Source organism: Carassius gibelio, chromosome B25 (assembly GCF_023724105.1).
Source record: "Carassius gibelio isolate Cgi1373 ecotype wild population from Czech Republic chromosome B25, carGib1.2-hapl.c, whole genome shotgun sequence".
NCBI lineage: Eukaryota > Metazoa > Chordata > Actinopteri > Cypriniformes > Cyprinidae > Carassius > Carassius gibelio.
In genome coordinates, this window is record NC_068420.1 from 5041819 (window position 1) to 5060788 (window position 18970).

General features: G+C 36.1%; 3 protein-coding genes and 2 non-coding genes across 6 annotated transcripts; 4 read left to right on the forward strand and 1 right to left on the reverse strand.

Moving 5' to 3' along the window:
* The first annotated feature begins 1142 nt into the window (after window positions 1-1142).
* Window positions 1143-7074, forward strand: slc25a3b (solute carrier family 25 member 3b). 2 transcript variants are annotated; one of them, XM_052597150.1, is made up of 8 exons: window positions 1143-1297; window positions 1470-1622; window positions 2990-3114; window positions 3888-4067; window positions 4945-5126; window positions 5466-5638; window positions 6189-6299; window positions 6685-7074. In XM_052597150.1, exons 2-8 carry the CDS (start codon window positions 1484-1486, stop codon window positions 6843-6845), a joined length of 1071 nt encoding a protein of 356 aa, XP_052453110.1. In that variant the 5' UTR covers window positions 1143-1297; window positions 1470-1483; the 3' UTR covers window positions 6846-7074. The 2 variants fall into 2 exon arrangements, with proteins under 2 accessions (XP_052453110.1, XP_052453109.1); XM_052597149.1 differs by lacking the exon at window positions 2990-3114 and adding an exon at window positions 3242-3369.
* On the forward strand, window positions 5161-5391 carry LOC128014790 (small nucleolar RNA SNORA53). The gene has a single exon (XR_008183674.1). It is a non-coding gene; the product is annotated as a small nucleolar RNA SNORA53 (small nucleolar RNA).
* Window positions 6357-6587, forward strand: LOC128014789 (small nucleolar RNA SNORA53). Its single transcript, XR_008183673.1, has one exon. It is a non-coding gene; the product is annotated as a small nucleolar RNA SNORA53 (small nucleolar RNA).
* Window positions 7075-8371: 1297 nt separating the features above from the next.
* Window positions 8372-12934, forward strand: ldhbb (lactate dehydrogenase Bb). Its single transcript, XM_052597270.1, is given in 7 exon segments — window positions 8372-8426; window positions 10942-11014; window positions 11016-11050; window positions 11887-12004; window positions 12340-12463; window positions 12547-12611; window positions 12613-12934. Coding segments are annotated over 7 exon segments (570 nt in total). The 3' UTR covers window positions 12713-12934.
* A 997-nt stretch (window positions 12935-13931) lies between these two features.
* Window positions 13932-17281, reverse strand: golt1bb (golgi transport 1Bb). The gene is made up of 6 exons (XM_052597152.1): window positions 17100-17281; window positions 16259-16350; window positions 15961-16139; window positions 14677-14758; window positions 14536-14568; window positions 13932-14462 (listed from the first exon to the last, which is right to left on the reverse strand). Exons 1-6 carry the CDS (start codon window positions 17122-17124, stop codon window positions 14391-14393), a joined length of 483 nt encoding a protein of 160 aa, XP_052453112.1. The 5' UTR covers window positions 17125-17281; the 3' UTR covers window positions 13932-14390.
* Between the last annotated feature and the right edge of the window lie 1689 nt (window positions 17282-18970).

Below are 18970 nucleotides of genomic sequence, written 5' to 3' on the forward strand. Positions count from 1 at the left end.
TCAACTTTTGTTTGTTTTTTCATTATTTTCTTTAATGAGCATCCAGTTTAGAGCATTTTGATTGTCAATGTGCATGCTTTGGTTCCGTTTTGCATAGTATGTGTAACTTAAAATTAGTGTATATTTCTTATTTGTAAAATACTTTTTCTTATTTAATCTTATTGTTATATCAGTTATTATGTAGCATGATCCTTTGGGTTCTCAGGAGGACTACTGTATTTGACAAGTCGTTTTAATTTTAGAAATATATTGATATAGTAGTAGTAGTATAATATACTTGAAAATATTTTCTTAAAAAGTTTAATTTGTAACACAATATCTCACATTTTAAAAATACATTAATCTCATTATCATTTCTTAAAAAAATCAAAAGAGACTGAATTCCTGTAAAATTATTACTGCATTTGATATGTCATTTTAATTTTAGAAATATATAAAAGTAGTAGTAGTAATATACATGAAAATGTTTTCTAAAAAAGGAAAACTTTTAACACAATATCTCATATTTTACAAAACAAATTCATGTAATTAGCGAAGCCGTTTTAATTTTAGAAATATATATATTTAATTGTTTTTTAATAATTACAAAAACAATTTTAATAATGTAAAACTATGTTATTTAGGCACTGTTATCTCATTGTGTATTAATATAACTATATACATCCCCTATAAAATGACATTTAAAGTCCAATACAATTTTTCTCCGTATATAGTAGGGCAGTTTTCTGTAAACAATTTAACAGGTTTTTACTGTAGAATTTTTACAGTGTTTTACCGTTAAATTCGCAGTCATATTGTACAGTGTGTGCTGAAAAAGCATTTTTAAATAAATAAATGAAAAAAAAAAAAAAGATCACTTGAATGGGTTGGCAGGACTACTGTATTTTGAAGTCGTTTTAATTTTAGAAATATATAAATGCAGTACTAGTAATTTATTTGAAAATGTTTTCTTAAAAAAAGGAAAACTTAACACAATATCTCACATTTTACAAAAAATATATATATTATTTCATTTAATCACTTGCACTGTTCATACCTTATTGTGTATTCATATCACTATATACAATCCCCTGCACTGAAAATGTTTTTTAAATAAATAAATAATCGCCATCTATAATAATATTCATGAGGCAAAACTGGGCCATAGTAGGATTTGTAATTAGGTGGGCGGGACCTGCAGTGACGTAGTCGCTTCCTTTATCCGGTTGAGCCTCGCTGCGCTCGCGCACATCGCTCGGTCTCTGCGCAGCCGGTAGAGGAGAGAACGGACGCGCCATCTTGCAACAGCTCCATTAAAGTAAGAGTTTCCTCAAACTAACACAACCTTTTTCTTGCTCTTCACACACAGAGTAAAGTATAACATCTCCATAGACCCTCATGATGAAACCGAGAGCGATCGAGGATTAACTACGCTGTTATTTGACGTCTGTATTGAGTTCAGCGCCTAATCAGTGTTGTGTTTCACTCAGGTCCGCCTTCAGAGATGTATCCGAGCACGCTGACCCAGCTGGCGGCCCGGGCAAACCCCTTCAGCGCCCCGCTGTTCAAGCTGCAGAAAGCCGAAGAACCGGAGAAACACGCTCCCGAGCAGAAGCGCGTGTTCGCGGCCGCCGCGGTAGCCGGTAAGACCGCCGATTCAGACCATAGGCCATACATATCTAAAACTTGTTTTAAATGCACTTTTATGGTTGAAATTGAGAGTAGAATCAAGATAAACAGTCTAACCCCTCACACTTTCTCCGTTTATTGCTTTATTTTAGCTTGCACCGTATCAACGATGAATAAAAGGTTAGCATAATGCTAACTAGCCTTAGATCCCCTCGAGCTGTAACGTTACTTTAGATTTATTTAAGAAGTTCCCTTTAGTCCTGTATTTTCCTGCATATGTCACATGTATAGATTGTGTGTTTTGTAATTGCATTAAATTGTTTAGTGTGCTGAATCTGTGGGGTTCTGGCCTCCTTGCGTTCATAAAGGGCAGTGAAGGACACCGGCAGAGGACGCGTTGTAAAGCTTTCACGAGATTTTTTAAATTGTGGCACACATCCGATATGAGTTAACGTGTCAGATATGTTAAAATGATTTTGAGGCGGTCTGGGGACATGCTGTTCTTTATTTTAAAGCGTATATTCTGCACATGACCTGCGTATGTACCGCTATTCTCAATGATGCGCGATCTGATTGGCTCTCTGGCGCAGGAAAGCGTCCAGCTCAAAACAAGACGCGTTCGGATTGGCCCTCAGTTTGAGGAACGCGTCCAGGTCCGGTATCGTGTATCCAGTGTCTTGCCCAACATCTAATCGTAAATTGTAATATATTTTACATGTTTTATCAGTGCTTCTGTCTTATGAGGTTGTATAATAATTAAAATGCGATGTAGTTACAGCGTAATCGCTTTAAATGGTGCCCTTAATCATTTAAATAAGAAGGTCGCCCATAAACCGAACACGACGTTACCGTTTGAGTTTGTAGAGTCCGATAAAAACCGTAAATAAATCATTACAAATAAGTATATTTATTTACCTAAATAAATTTTAAATATAAATATTTTAAGTACATATCTATATCCAAAACATTTATAACAAACGTCTCTAATTTGATTTAAAAAAAGTATTTTGTTACAATGTAGTATATATTATGCATATTTAACAAAAAAATATTAATTGCTGATTAAATAGACAAAACTGAATTTTAATTTGTTAGATTGTTTAAATGCAAGCATTATTAAAAGTTATTAATATATTAAAATATTTTTTTTTTTAATATACAGGTTTAATTTCAATATTCTTTTTATACAATATTTTAGATTGTAAAAAGTCTTTTTGGATTAAAATAAAAAAGTATCAGAAGGGATCATCACTTAGATGGTTATATTTAAAGTCTGTTGCATCTAATGGATAGCAGAAGAAAAGGCCCGCTGGTTTCCCACTAACCCACAAAGAAGCGTCTCAGTATTTGTGGATGAACGTGATTGCGTGTTTTTCCTCAGAGGGAGACAGCTGTGAGTTCGGCTCACAGAAGTACTTGCTCCTCTGTGGCTTTGGAGGGATCCTCAGCTGTGGCACCACACACACGGCTGTGGTGCCCCTCGACCTGGTCAAGTGCCGGATGCAGGTCCGTGTGTGTGTTAGCCGGAGTCACCCGAGTGTGTCCGTGTGAGCCGACCCCAGTGCAACCCCTCATCAGCATGTTAAGTGTTGTGATGCATGAGCATGTGTGTGTGTGTTCCCTCACGTCACAGAGACGGGCGATAGCTGTGAGTTCGGCTCGGGGAAATACTACGCCCTCTGCGGGTTCGGGGGCATCTTGAGCTGTGGTATTACACACACAGCCGTCGTGCCCCTCGACTTGGTCAAGTGCCGTCTCCAGGTCTGTACTCCCTCCCTCACCTTCATCATCGAGATGACATCCGTGGCCAAGGGTCACTAACACTTTTGAAGTGATTTGACTAACTGGTTACCAATAATTCTTGCAAGACGTTCATTGGCAATTAAACACAGAGGAATGATAATTCGTGCATTTAATAATCCCTCATGAAAAAGAAAAAAAATAGGAGATATTATGCAGAATGTCAGTGCTGCTCTTTTCCATGATATTCTTTGTTTCCTTGAACAGAGAATATAGTATGAATTTAGAAAGAGATGAAGGAATAAATTATTCCTGATTGATGCAATGTTTTAAATTGATCTGTGACGCTCTGCCACTGATGTTATCCTAGTAACATTTGGTTTACTTTTTAATTTATTGATCTTGTTTTGGAAATGACTTTTTTTTTTTTGTTGAAGTGAAACCATTAACCGTGTTCCTTCATAACCAGCCGGTTCCTGCTGCAGTTCCTCTGTGTTTGTTTGTTGACTGTCGTTGTATTAATAAAATGCTGCGTTTAGGTGGATCCAGCTAAATACAAGAGCATCTTCCATGGGTTCTCCATTACAATCAAAGAGGACGGCATGCGCGGTTTGGCCAAAGGTTGGGCGCCCACCTTCTTCGGATACTCCATGCAGGGGCTCTGCAAGTTCGGCTTCTACGAGGTGTTCAAGATCCTGTATGGTGACATGCTAGGAGAGGTGAGCTGAACTGATATACCAGTGTTTTGGCTTTGCTTAAATCACTAGTGTTTGAAAATATAGCAATGTAGTGTTCTAAAAACAATGAATTTAAGGAAATGTATATTTTGGTTGCAGGTAGTTGAACTCTACACACTAAATCAAATTATTGATTAAATAGATTAAATTGAATTTTCATTGTCAGATTGTTATTGTTTGGGGGGGGGGGGGTATACGTTTATAAATATTTTAATGTATGGTAACTTTATTATATTTTTAAAATTAATGTTATTTTTTATATACCAATAATAAACTGGCTATTTTATTATAGAATAACATTTTATATATTTAGAATGAGAATGTTGTAATTTATATAATTTAAATATTTTAAATGAGCTTTATACATTACTAGTAATTTATAAAAAGTTTATTTTTTTAATATTTAATGATTAACTTCTATTCATTTAATACATAAGTGATTTAAATAACTTGTAAAAAAAATCATTATTTTATATTACTTTATACTTGTACTTATAACTTGTATAGCCTTCATATACAATTTTATCTGATAATTTTTATTATAATTGAACATCTTATATATTTTGGTAAAATGTTGTAATTGTATAATTTAAATTTTAAATTATTAACTTTATACATTACTAGTAATTTATTAAATTATTTCATTAGTTTACATGTGTATTAATTTTATTTTTTACATGTTAACTCATTAACTTTAATATAAAAGATATAATCAAATACATTTTAACTTAACTTAATATATTAAATTATATTATGTAAAATTTGTAACCAGTATGCAATGCAGCCGTTCTCCACAAAACGGTCATAAATGTTGTGTTTTCTGCTAGCTGATGCTGAAGTGTTCTTCCTCTCGTCTCAGGAAAACGCATACATGTGGAGAACCTCTCTGTATCTGGCTGCTTCTGCCAGCGCGGAATTCTTCGCAGACATTGCTCTGGCCCCTATGGAGGCGTGTAAAGTACGTATCCAGACTCAGCCGGGCTATGCCAACACCCTGAGAGAATGTGCCCCTAAGATGTACGCCGAGGAAGGTGTCTGGGCGTGAGTATCCTTCACTTAAACCTGTTGTGCACTCAACACGCTCCTTAGATCCACCTCTGGGGAGTTCCTCCGCTCCGGTTCTGTTGTGTCCTCTCTCTGGGATCAGCAGGATCGGTCCCGAGGCTCCCGGCAGCTTCACGGCTGTACAGTTGGAGGTGCTTGAGTCATTGGCGTGTGAGATCAGTCTACCTGCTCACCCAGAATCCTCTCTGCCCTGATCCTTCACAGGAAAACCCCAGGGCAGAACAGCTGGAGAGCAGACAACCTGTTTAAAATGAACCGATAGGCCCTTAATGTAGATTTTTAATTCTTGAAACTGTGCTGTGAATCCTCTGGCAGGTTCTACAAAGGTGTGGTTCCTCTGTGGATGAGACAGATCCCTTACACCATGATGAAGTTCGCCTGCTTCGAGCGCACCGTTGAGTTGCTCTACAAGTATGTGGTGCCCAAACCCCGCAGCGAATGCTCCAAACCCGAACAGCTGGTCGTCACCTTCGTCGCTGGATACATCGGTGAGCCTGATCTCTGAGGATTGTCTTTGCTTATTAATATCAGTTCTAATTTATTATAATAATAATCAAAAATAAAATACAAAATAAATTAAATATTTAAATTGTTTATTAAAACAATTATTTACATTAATAAAAAGTTTATATGATGATTATAATTACTATAATATATTTATAATAAATTATCACAATTTTAAGGATTTATTTTAATGTAAAATTGAAGTTTTAATATTATATTTTATTTGATTTACTGTTAAGATTGATTTAACCCTAATAATTGTATTAAACTAATAAAAGTATTATTGATTTATTACATTATTACAATATATTGATGTATATTGCTTTACATTGATTTTTGAGTCTAAAAATGTATATTATTGATTCAATATAATTAAATTTTGTTTTATGTATTAATCATCTATATCACGATGTTAAAAAATATAAATATATTTTAATTTATTTGCTTAGAAATTTGTTTTAATGTAACATGAGTGAGCAGTGATCTGGGTTCTGTAAATCAGAGTTGTGATGCACGTTTTCTTGTGTCTTGTAGCTGGTGTGTTCTGCGCCATCGTGTCTCACCCTGCTGACTCCGTCGTGTCCGTGTTGAACAAAGAGAAGGGAAGCACAGCCACACAAGTGCTCAAGAAGCTTGGACCAAGGGGTGAGACGTTTGTCTTTAGATGAAGATCTTAATTCAACTCTACAGTCTTTCTATCTCAACACGCTCCTTAGATCCACCTCTGGGGAGTTCCTCCGCTCCGGTTCTGTTGTGTTCTCTCTCTGGGATCAGCAGGATCGGTCCCGAGGCTCCCGGCAGCTTCACGGCTGTACAGTTGGAGGTGCTTGAGTCATTGGCGTGTGAGATCAGTCTACCTGCTCGCCCAGAATCCTCTCTGCCCTGATCCTTCCCAGGAAAACCCCAGGGCAGAACAGCTGGAGAGCAGACAAACTATCATAAGAGTTTCTGACCATGCAAAATTCCTGGAACGAATATGCAAATCAACTCTTGCAATAAGTTTATGGACTGAGTGTGTCATGTTTTTCAGGTGTGTGGAAGGGACTGGTCGCCCGTATCATCATGATCGGTACCCTGACGGCCCTGCAGTGGTTCATCTACGACTCGGTGAAGGTGTACTTCCGCCTGCCCCGCCCTCCTCCCCCCGAGATGCCCGAGTCCCTCAAAAAGAAGCTTGGCCTCACCGAGTAAACGAGATCCAGCGAGATCCAACGATCGCCCACTTCCCCCTCGACATAGCCACACACCTCCTGTTTTCTATATTTAAGTCTGTCCTGAGCCCCGCCCACTATTTAGAGTTCCACGTCTAAATAGTCTATAACAAAAGGTTCGTGACCCGAATGAATGCCGTCTGGTTTTAACCTCTGACATTTTTTGTCAGTAGTACAATAAAAAGCAACCTGGGTCTTATACACAAAAACTGGTCTTTCTCTCTCTGTCATGTTTTCATCATCTTTCAACGTTTTTTCTGCCGAATCCCTTTAAGCATGTTATATTAAAATATAAGCACAGAAGCTGGAATGGAAGTAAACACATTGAAACATGACTAAGCTTTATGGTTCATTGAACTCCATATTTTTGGTTGTTGCATATTTAAAGCACAAAAATACTGCTTTTTTGTGTTAGCATTGGAAATTTCTGCAGTAGTATAAAATGAAATGGTATTACAGGAAACGTAAGTATCTTTATATATATATATATATATATAACTTTTAGTTTTAGTTTAATCTTAAAGCAATGAAAACTGCATATCTATATTCATCCTATGCATCTTAAGATAAAAAACATTGTTAATAGTTAAACCATGGTATTTGTAGTAAAACTGGTTATACAAAATTATTTTGGAATAAATGTAAAATGCTTAAAACCAAACTTTATGAGATTAACACATAGGATATTAATTGCATTGTTTTAAAAATAAAAAAAATATATTTTTTGGTCATACTTTATTTTTTAGGTGTCCTTGTCACGATGTAATTATACATTTAAGTACTGCGTAATATTAAAACCATGTAGGCTACTAACTATATGGTTAGGATTAGGATATGGTTACTTGCATGCAATTATGCATAATTAATTGTTATAACCGTTCATGTAACTTAATAAGGTCGCCTTAAAATAAAGCGTTGCCTTTTTTTCAGATAGTATAAGTAATGTTTATTTAACCAAGAAAATGTGACTGGGACATTAATCTACATTTAATTAAAAAAATAAAAATAAATAAATAAATTACGCTTGCAATCAGTAGCCCTGACCAAGACGCACCCTAATTATTGCTAATCGCTAATATGTGACCTGGAGGGAGCGCAAAACCAGTCATAAGTAGCACGGTTATATTTAACAACAGCCAAAATAATTTTTTTTTTTTTTTTTTTAATTGTCTATATTTCTTCTATGGCAAAAATCATTAGGATATTAAATAAAGATTATGTTCCATCAAGATATTTTGTACATTTCCTACGATACATATATCAAAACTTCATTTTTTATTAGTAATATGCATCGGTAAGAATTAATTTGGATAACTTTTAAGGCGATTCGGTTATATAGATATTTTTTGCACCCTCAGATTCCTAACAAACCATACATCAATAAATAGCTTATTATTCAGCAGCGGATCTCAGGGCGCTCGTGAGCGTCTGTCTGTCTGGCAGACGGAGAGCGTACTCTCTGTAAGTCACTACAGTGCTCCTGATAGCCGACTATAACAGCCTGCCATGCTCGTCTCATGGTGGCATCTCTTCCTGGGAGCGCAGAGCCTCTTCAGACACGGTAAGACTGATGCGGGTTTATGTAAGTGTTTTAAGAGTCGAGGCTGGAAACGGTACGCGAGTTTATGTAAGAGAACAGGCCATGTGTTTGTCTACATCTGTGGAGGAGTGTCCTGCAAGTGACCTTGATCTAAACACACACACACACCAGCAGCAGCAGCAGATAAAGTGAAGCAGGGCTCTACTTTACAGCAGATTTCTTGTGATTGACTGAAGAGCATCTGTGTGCAGGTGAGATCCTACTGTGAGAACAGTGTTAGGGAACTGTGGCTTGGTGATGTTGTGGTTATGAACAGGACAGGGCCAAACTTCACCAAACATGTCCTGTTGAGATTTGCTTGCTTCACCACAAAGTAACCTCTTTATTTCCCTTTCAAATTCTTTGAAAAATTTAATCAGCCTCAAAATCCAGTATGGAAATTTGAAGCTCTATGTTTTTAGGGCTTTTTTTTATTTTATTTTATACTTTTTTTTTTTTTTTCTTTTTTTTTTTTGGTGTTAGATGATTAATCGCATCCAAAATAAACGTTTTTGTTTGCATAATGTGTTTATACTGTGTATATTTATTATGTATATATAAATACAAACACATGTATGTATATATTTAAGAAAAATATTATATGTATATATTAAATTATTTATATATAATATAAAATATAAGAATATAAGTGTATAAACGTTAATGTTATCAAAATATATACTGTATGTGTATTTATATATACATAATAAATATACACAGTACACACACATATATTATGGAAACAAAAAGTTTTAATCATTTGACACCACTAATATATATTTCTATATGTGTGCATGTTAAATGTATGTCTGTTAGAATGAAAAAATAATAAAGCACACACGTACAGTAAATTTATTATTTTATTATTAGATTATTGTTTCATTATCTTTTTCTTATTTATTTTATTTAAATTTAATGGTTAATTAATTGTCAACTCAATTCTTGAATGCGCTTTTATGAGTTATGGTCTATACAAACACAAAGTAAAACAAAGTAATTTTTAAATACTATTTTGATTAAGTCAAACCAGCACAAACTAAATATTTTTATATCACAAGGATTTCTGAAATAAATAACAAAACACCTGAATAATATATTCAGAATCAAAAACTAAAGTGGCTTCTGCATCATAAAAGCTGTTGTGTTGAGCCCTTAAATATGTTCCTCTCACAGCTTAAGTATGAAAACTATCAACAATGGACAACATAACACAAAACATTTTGAAATAAATGAATGAAAGTAATCTGAATTATTCAGAATCAATTTCGAGAAACACATACATATTTTTGAACAGCATTTATGTATATATGTATATATGTGCTGTTTAAAAATGAAATCTATGTTATCATGCTAAGGAGCTGACTGAAAGCCGGCGACTCCACAGTAGAGACAGGCTGCATGTTTTCAACAATGTTTCACCTGTATGAGAAAAACATACAGAGAATCACTTAAGACACTTTGCTGTAGACCCATTCCACATAATAATATTCATTAAAATTGTAAGTTAACACGTAGGAGCAAGTGTGCGCGCAGATTATGAATTTTTGGGTACAGATCCCCAAACTGTGACAGTTAGTTCGAACTGATTCAAATGATCCGCGAACCCGCTCCGAACTCTGACTCAAATTCGGGAACCCGCTCCAAACTCCCGAACTCATTCAAATGATTCACGCTCCCAACTCCCGAACTGACTCAAAAGATTCGCGAACCCGCTCCGAACTCCCGAACTCATTCAAATGATTCGCGATCCCCAAACTGACTCAAATGATTCGCGAACCCGCTCCGAACTCCCAAACTGACTCAAATGATTCGGGAACCCGCTCCAAACTCCCGAACTCATTCAAATGATTCACGCTCCCAACTCCCGAACTGACTCAAAAGATTCGCGATCCCGCTCCGAACTCCCAAACTGCCTCAAATGATTCGCGATCCCCAAACTGACTCAAATGATTCGCGAACCCGCTACGAACTCCCAAACTGACTCAAATGATTCGCGAACCCACTACGAACTCCCAAACTGACTCAAATGATTCAGGAACCCGCTCCAACTCCCGAACTCATTCAAATGATTCACGCTCCCAACTCCCAAACTGACTCAAAAGATTCGCGAACCCGCTCCGAACTCCCTAACTCATTCAAATGATTCGCGATCCCCAAACTGACTCAAATGATTCGCGAACCCGCTCCGAACTCCCGAACTGACTCAAATGATTCGCGATCCCGCTCCGGACTCCCGCCTAAAATGATTCGCGATCCCCAAACTGACTGAAATGATTCGCGAAGCCGCTACGAACTCCCGAACCGAATATATATCTATACTCTTCTTCTCCCTGCAGTTTGGTAATATAAAGACTCCTCCTTTGAACTCCCACCTCTTCTGTGGGTTTTATTGTTCTGGGTCTGAATTTGGGCTCCTGGGGTCTCAAAAATAAACATTTTCAATCTCCAAGGTGAACGTTTTAACAAGTTGTAACACACAGTTTTTCTGCACGTGTAGTGGACGTATTGACATATGTGACCTGGAAGCTGAGCCGCCTGCCCAAGCACCGCGTCATCGGCAGCGGGACCAACCAGATGGATTCTGGGAGAACATGGCAACTCCAGCGGTGAGACGAGACAGACAAATATATGTATGATGTAATATCACTTATAAATAATTAACTGTGTTGATCAAATGTGTTTAAATTATACATTAAAAATATTATTAAAATATATTATTTAATGTAATACGTAATCAAAGTATAAATTAAATTATATAAAGATAAATTATAAATAAAAAAATGAAAAATATTATTAGAATCATTTTAATGATGTATTATTAACATATCAATTATTTAAAGAATATTATACATACTAAAATAAAATACAATAGTTATCATTTGTAAAATAATATTCAAATTTATACACGTTATTTAAATAAATAACTATATTAATTATATAGTGTAAAATAAACTATTTCATATTTAATAGATAATACATTTGTGTACATTGAGCATAATTAAATGTATATACATAAAAATAATTATTTAATAAATTTTTAAATTATTTATTAAAATTAAAAGAAAAATATTATTCAAATATTTTTAATGTATTATTGTGAAAAATACATCATGTTTAATTGTAATGTATTATGTAAAAACTTATTTTACATGTAACAAAAACAAAATATGATGAGGATTTCTAAAACAAGACTCATTATTTATTTAAATGAATATAAATGATTAATATAATAATAATAATATGATTATATAAACTATAGTGTAAATAATATAGTGTATACATAATACTTAATATTTAAATTAAACATATTATTGTATCAAATATATTTTTTGTAAGCATAATTAAATTATGTAAATATATTTTGATATAATTAAAAATAATAAATAATTAATAACAAAACAAATATGCATGCATATTCATAAATTGTGTGTTTGCATTGCAGTTCCCGTCTGGAGTGGCACTAATGTGGCAGGAGTCAGTCTGCAGAAACTCAATCCAGACATCGGAACAGACATGGACCGAGAGAACTGGATAGAAACACACAAGTCATGGACAAAGTCATGGACAGGTACGTCAACGGCCTACTCTTTTAGTTCTCAAAATGCATATTATGTGATTTCCTGCCTGCCACTGATTAAAAATAGTTCTGTGAATGAGTATGCAGTATGGAACAATAAACTCTTGAAACACTATGCTACATTTAATTGTGATGATTTGGCTCACATTTAACAATTCATGAGTTTCACAATTTGAGTTGAATTACTGAAATAAATGAACTTTTCCACAACATTCTAATTTATTGAGATTCACCTGTATATTGCTTAATTCAGTGTGGTGTCTAGGTATAATAATTCAAGCTATTCTGCTAGAAGTTAATGCATCTATAAAGAAAAACTTCCACGACCGTGTGCTGTTAACCACACTACACTAACTGGGCCATCAGGCTGGACGTGGCCGACCTGACAGAGAGTCATATGAAGAACCTCAACCGAGTCCATCCCGTTTACACCATGGTGAAGGTCAGTACAGGACTCTTCCACGCTACTGTAGGACTGAAAATGTCCCAAACCTATCTTGTGCTGATGTATTGCATTTGTTTCAGGGTTTGTACGGCATCAGTGACGAGGAGTACCTGAGCCTGCTGTGTGCGTTGAACAGTGCTGGAGTGTGGGTTGGTCAATATGAGCCTGACCAGAGACGAGGTCTCGCAGCTGAAGAAGAGCGCAGACATGCTGTGGCACATCCAGAGAGACCTGAAAGACCTGTAACACTTACTCACAACCAATGGCTATTATTCACAGCTTCAAACGTTTGATTGCTGCTATGACAAGACATCAATGCATAAGATTTTTCTTTTAACATCCTAGTTGTATTATTTTCTTGAAATTATCTTTCACATGATTTGGGGGTTTGAAAATTAACATATATATAAAGGAGTAGTTCACCCGAAAATGCAATTTGCCGAATATTTACTCACCCTGAGGTCATCCTAGTTGCTCAGCAATGGATGCTCTGCAGTGAGTGGGTGCCGTCAGAATGAGAGTCCAAACAGCTGATAAGAACATCATCAGTAATCCTCAAGGAATCCAGGGATTATAAATCTTAATGAAGGACTTGTTTCTTACAAACACACAGCTTTTAGTTTCACAGGATGTTAACTGATCAACTGGAGATGTGTGGGTTATTGTGATGTTTTTATCAGCTGTTTGGACTCTCATTCTCACGGCACCCATTCACATCCACTGGTGAGCAAGTGATGTAATGCTTCATTTCTCCAAATCTGATGAAGAAAAAACTCATCTTTATCTTGGATGGCCTGAAGGTGAGTAAACATTCAGCAAATTAAAACATTTGGGTGAACCATTTCCTTCAATCAGGAATTATAAAAAACACGTGATTGTCAGATTAGCCCTTTTGTGTGAAAACCGATCTTGGTGTCTGATGGTGAAATATAGCAAATATTACACACTGCAATCAAAGGTTTGGACACACTTGACAGGATCCATGACTTGTGATCTTAAAAACCTTTCAATCTCCCCCAAAAAAAAAATATATATTTTTTTTATTCAAAAAGGAAATGCATTGGAGTGGATTGCAAGGAAAAGCATCATCAAGCATTTATATTACATGCTAAAGTGTTTTCTAGCATCCCATGATGCACCTCATGAAAGTCCAGAATGATCATAGCTGGAATCTAGACAGAGAAACTTGTTTTTTTTTTCATTTGTGTCATGTTTTGATCAGTAAATGTGAAAAATAGTCATAAAGAAGGTGTGTCCAAACGTTTGATTGACACCATTACACTTCCAACTAACTGTTGGTTACAGGAACTAGTCAATGTACTCACTAAATGTTGAATGAAAGTACAAAATGTAAACCACATGCTAGCAATATAAACAATCTTTGTGTAATATTTGCACTGAGCGCAGATATAAGGCTTTAAATGTGATGTCTATCACAGTCCAACACCAGACAACCAGACCTGTCAAGGATATATAATCCATTTATTAAACAGGATTGTTGGTAGATTTGTTGGTAAAAATGTACATTATTCTCACATTTGAAGTATTTACAAATACTTAAACAAGTCAGTCATGTATAATAACAGCATGTCCCGTAGGTCGTGGGCACGAAGAGATGAAACCGTCTCCGCTCCACTAGGTGGCGCTCATGTGGAAAAAGTCCAAATTAGATTTTGACAAATAAAAAAAGCAAAACACGAACAGTTGGCACATAAAAAAACCCAGTAACGACTTCATTCAGAACCAAGTGATTCCTTTCAGTTATGCTTCATTCAATGAGTCTTCGTCATCTGTCCATCTTGTGGTCATTTAGGGGTTCAGTGGTCCCTGTCGCCCCCTGCAGGGGGAGATGTGTGATGCAGTAACAAAAACAGCGCCTGACTTGGTTTTGTAATCAGTCCCAAAAAAAAACACTTGAAGTTCCTCACAGGTAGAGTATCAAAAATCTCATCGGTCGTTCAGAAAGGTTGGCCAGCGAGACGCCGAGCCAGAAGCACTATTATGACAAATATAAATATGAGCCACTCATAGAAAACTAAAGGAAAGTACTAAACCGTTGACTGTTATACCATGGTGTTGCTCTCGCCCACTTTATCCACTAACTAAAAGAGAAACAGAAGAACATTACTGTAGTCATGTGACAGGATTTTATGTGTCACTTATGCAAGCAAACTAGTGACAAAAGAGTCAGCAAACTGTTTTGAACTTACCCCTCTGATGCCAGGGAGGTTTAGTAAAGATCCAAGAATAGGCACCCGCCGTATAAAGCCAACCGCAACTGGGAAAAAGCCCCTGGAAACAGATGGACAACTCATTTAAAATATCAAGCTATCTATGTAACTTTTGTCATTTGTGGCTGAAGCAAACAGTTACAAGCTACTTGTGGGGAAAGATTGTTTTAGTTAATATGTGAGTTGTGCAATGGTGCTTTTTTTTCAGTAAATGTTCATTAGTTGCTAGGTAAATAACTAGAGAAATAACAGAGCATAAAATTTGCACTACAAATAAATGCGTCTTGTTTGATTATGGTAATGCATTAAAATTATATAACAAATACCTGTTTGCTATATCAAGCATCGTAACGGACTGTATATTTTTTTTTACAGCTAAAATAAATTTAAATGAATGACACCGGAAGTTTTGTGCATTCAAGTTACAAATTTTAACCCGTTCTTTAAAAATAAGGTGGATATCTCGCCTAATCGACATTAAAACTATCGATAACGAAACACTGCTATCTGAAAAATCTCTCACATGAGCAGGCAAGTAGCTTACATACCACTGTTGTTTTGACTTCTTGAAATCAATTATTAAAAAATGTTTTGGAAGTTACACTAACATATAGTCAATGATTGCCATTTTTTTATTAAATAACAGTATAAAATAACTTCACAAGACTAGGCAGGGCTCCTGATTGAGTATTTTTAAGAAAAGATTAAGAAAAGTTTGTTTTTCGAAGCACTTTGTGACTTTTCTTACTTCATTCACACACACAAAAAAAAAAGAGCAAAACTCTGATTCTTTGAATCAGAAATCTGATTTCTTTGATTTTGTCACAGTCTGGAGCCCTGTTAGGCAAACAGGCCAGTAAATGGTTAATTTGACACTATGCAAACTATGTTGATTCGTGTTTTATTTCAGGTTCATTGTTTTCCGTTTTTGCTTGCAAACTCTTGATTCGAAGTTCATTTGTTGTGGTTTCAATCTACTTGAAGATATGAATCAAACACACACAGGTGATTCATGCAGGCAGTTTCCCGGGAAATCAGTCCAACAACTCTAAAATAATACTATTTATTATAAGCCCTCCATTGTTTTGTAGGGTAAGGCAAAAACACAACTTCAGAAGATAGTGCGCTCGCTCATTATTAAATTTGATTCGTTTCTGGGTAAAAAAAATTACATAGAGTAGCTTTAAGCAAAGTAAACCCTTTTATGGTAGTGCAAAAATCACCCTAAACATCTTGCCAGGATGACAAAACAAAACAACTCACCGGAAAAGGAGGAAAAATCCATAGACTTCCAGGACGACACCTATAATCGGCCATCCGATGAGCACCACGAAAACACCGCCCAGAAAGAAACCGGTGGCTTTGATTTTATGCCGCTGGAAGAAGAACCTAAACGTCCGTTCCAGTCCAATAACAAACGAGAGACCTGCGATGAACAAGATCTGCAAACACAAAACGACATTCAGGTTCAGTTCAAGCAGCATTTTATTGAACTCTAATGCACCCGAGCGTTCATGTTCACTCCATTCAAACAACTCGGTGTCAGAGCACACACACTTACATTTCCTATGGCCAAGAGCGCTTTATCAAAGAACAGAATCATCCCAAAGAAGAGGAAAAACACGCCGAAGCCCGTCAGCCCCATGCCGATCTCTGTTAAAAACACAACAGCAGCTTTTATTAGTGCTGTGCTATAAATACAGAGAGAGTGGCATGCAAATAAGTCCTATAGAAGACATACAAGTACTTCAGTGGAAGTAAACAATATTATACTCATGTACAACTTTGCAGTTGTTTTAAGATTTCTTCTTCCTAATGACTAGAAAGACCAAACAAATTAAAGGTAAAGATTCAATAATAAAATTAATAATAGGTACCACATAATTACCATTAACCAGGGTATTTGCATAATACTCCAAAGCACTTCAGAGAATACCATAGTAATATATCATAGACAGACAGACAGATAGACAGACAGATAGACAGATAGATAGATAGATAGACAGACAGGCATATAGATAGATAGATAGATAGATAGATAGATAGATAGATAGATAGATAGATAGATAGATAGATAGATAGATAGATAGATAGATAGATAGAATGACAGACGGACGGATGGTTGTACTAATGACAAATGATCACCGGATTTATATACTGATCCAGGGGACCTTACTATAATGGTGATGGTATTATTATGGTATCACGATTCTTGTAATATTAGCTTACAGAGTTTTATTGTAGTAGTGATTTGATTGTACTGTTAGAGGCCCCGCCGTGTATCCTCATTCATTCCCAGTCATCACTTCCACAACACTTTCGGCTTTAAAGCGGTATTTTAAACATTTCTGTATAAACTAACAACATTAACGCAGGGCAGAGATACTGTAAAATTGACTTACTCTGTGAGTCCGTTAACGAAATCATGTTTGTGTTGTTTTTCAGATGGCTAACTGAGTGACAAGTAAAACTGTTCTGTGTATGATCGCCACGACACCGGAAACACGTAAGGTATTTTAAACGTCCGAGATGACGCTGGAACGCGCTGCGAACAAATCAGATGCTGTTTATTATGGGGGGCGGTCCAAGATGGCGCACTGACAAGACGTGTTTGCTAGAGCTCGGCGAACTCATGTTTAATTTGATTTGTAGTGCAGTATTTAAGACTCCTTCAGTTGTACTTAGTATAACTACGATTGCTACGACAACCGAAATGATTGAAAATGGGAAAATCTGAAAAAAGGAAAAGCAAAAACATGAATGGCAAAACTCATTCTGCAAAAGCAACATTGCAGCAAACCTCGAACACGGTTTCGAACAACAACCTACACGACTATCTTGAGTCAGGCATGGATCCTACAGATGTCATGCTTGTGGAAGAAGTTTTTCCTCCGCTCCCTGAAACCCCATGCAAGTCTCCGGCTGTTAAACAACGCAAGGTAGAGAAATCGGACATAAGTTTTCTGACGCAATTTCGCGAGCTCTCAGATCTGATTAATAACAGATCGGATGCACTTGAAAAAATGGTGAAAGAAAATGCGAAAGTAATCACAAGTGTAAAAGATGCTGTAAATGAAAACACTAAACAGATAGCTGACGTGAAGAAAGCCGTTGAATTTGTGAGTGGCGAAATTGTTGATGTTAAAGTCCGAATCGATACAATGGAGCTGCAAGTAAAGAAGATTGATATCCAAACATCTGAGCAAGAAAAGCGTCTCTCACATCTCGAAGGATACACGCGCCGCTGGAATCTCAGAATTTACGGGATGCAGGAAAGGGAGAGGGAGGATGTTCGTGAACGAGTCATCCAGGTATGCCAACAGTTACTACCAGACGCTAAAGATAAACTTTCGTTTGTTGTTGATACTGTACATCGACTTGGTCATAAACGGCCCGCTGGCGACAAACCAAGAGGAATCATCTTTCAATTCACATCTCGCTTCTACCGGGATGCAGTTTGGCGGGCAGCGAAGGATTCGTCGTTCCTCAGAAGCAACAACCTGAAAATCGCTGAAGATTTATCTCCGTCTGACAGAGAAAAAAGAAATAAACTATGGCCTCTCGTGGAAAAAGCACGCCGTGAAAACAAACGGGCTTTTTTTGTCGGTGGTCGAGCTTTTGTGGATGGCACTGAGATATTTCCACCTGCTTGAAATCTGAAGTAGGCCTACTATCTATCAGACATGAGCAACGTGGGATAAAAAATAAATAAATTTATAATACTTTGGTAAACGAAGTTCAACCATGGCTGCATTTAGCTAATCAGAACTTTAATTTGTATGTTAAGTTTGGATTCAGATTTGGACGAGTGTTTTTGCTTATTGTTTAATGTTGCCCACTCGTTTGGGCTTTTTTTTTTTTTGCACTGCATCAATAAGACTTTTTCTTTTGTTCTGGAGTTTGCTGTGCTCATCTTTGCACAGTTGTCTTAACAAGTGTGTTTGGCACATTACCTGTGTCTTATTTGTTAAAAGGTTTCATTTAAAGTTACTTATTTTTTATTTTATTTTTATTTTTTATTTTTTCTCTTTTTCTTTTTGATATGGCTCTATCTATTCTTTCTCTTAATGTTAGAGGGCTACGAAATTCTTTAAAGCGTAAAGCTATTTTTTTATACCTTAAACAATTTAATACTGATTTCTACTTTTTGCAAGAATGTCATTCACTCAGAGAAGATCGAAATCTCTGGAGATCACAATGGGGTTTGGACATGTGGATGTCCCATGGATCTTCAAGTTCAGCTGGTGTTTGTATTTTACTTCATGGTTTCAAG

Coding starts and splice junctions, on each gene's coding strand:
- slc25a3b (XM_052597149.1), top strand. CDS start 1,484: ATGTATCCGAGCACGCTGACCCAGCTGGCGGCCCGGGCAAACCCCTTC. Junction 1,623..3,241: donor CGCGGCCGCCGCGGTAGCCG/GTAAGACCGCCG, acceptor CTCACGTCACAG/AGACGGGCGATAGCTGTGAG. Junction 4,068..4,944: donor ATGGTGACATGCTAGGAGAG/GTGAGCTGAACT, acceptor CTCTCGTCTCAG/GAAAACGCATACATGTGGAG.
- golt1bb (XM_052597152.1), bottom strand. CDS start 17,124: ATGATTTCGTTAACGGACTCACAGA. Junction 14,759..15,960: donor GGATTTTTCCTCCTTTTCCG/GTGAGTTGTTTT, acceptor ATCTGTTTCCAG/GGGCTTTTTCCCAGTTGCGG. Junction 14,463..14,535: donor TGGGCGAGAGCAACACCATG/GTATAACAGTCA, acceptor TTGTCATAATAG/TGCTTCTGGCTCGGCGTCTC.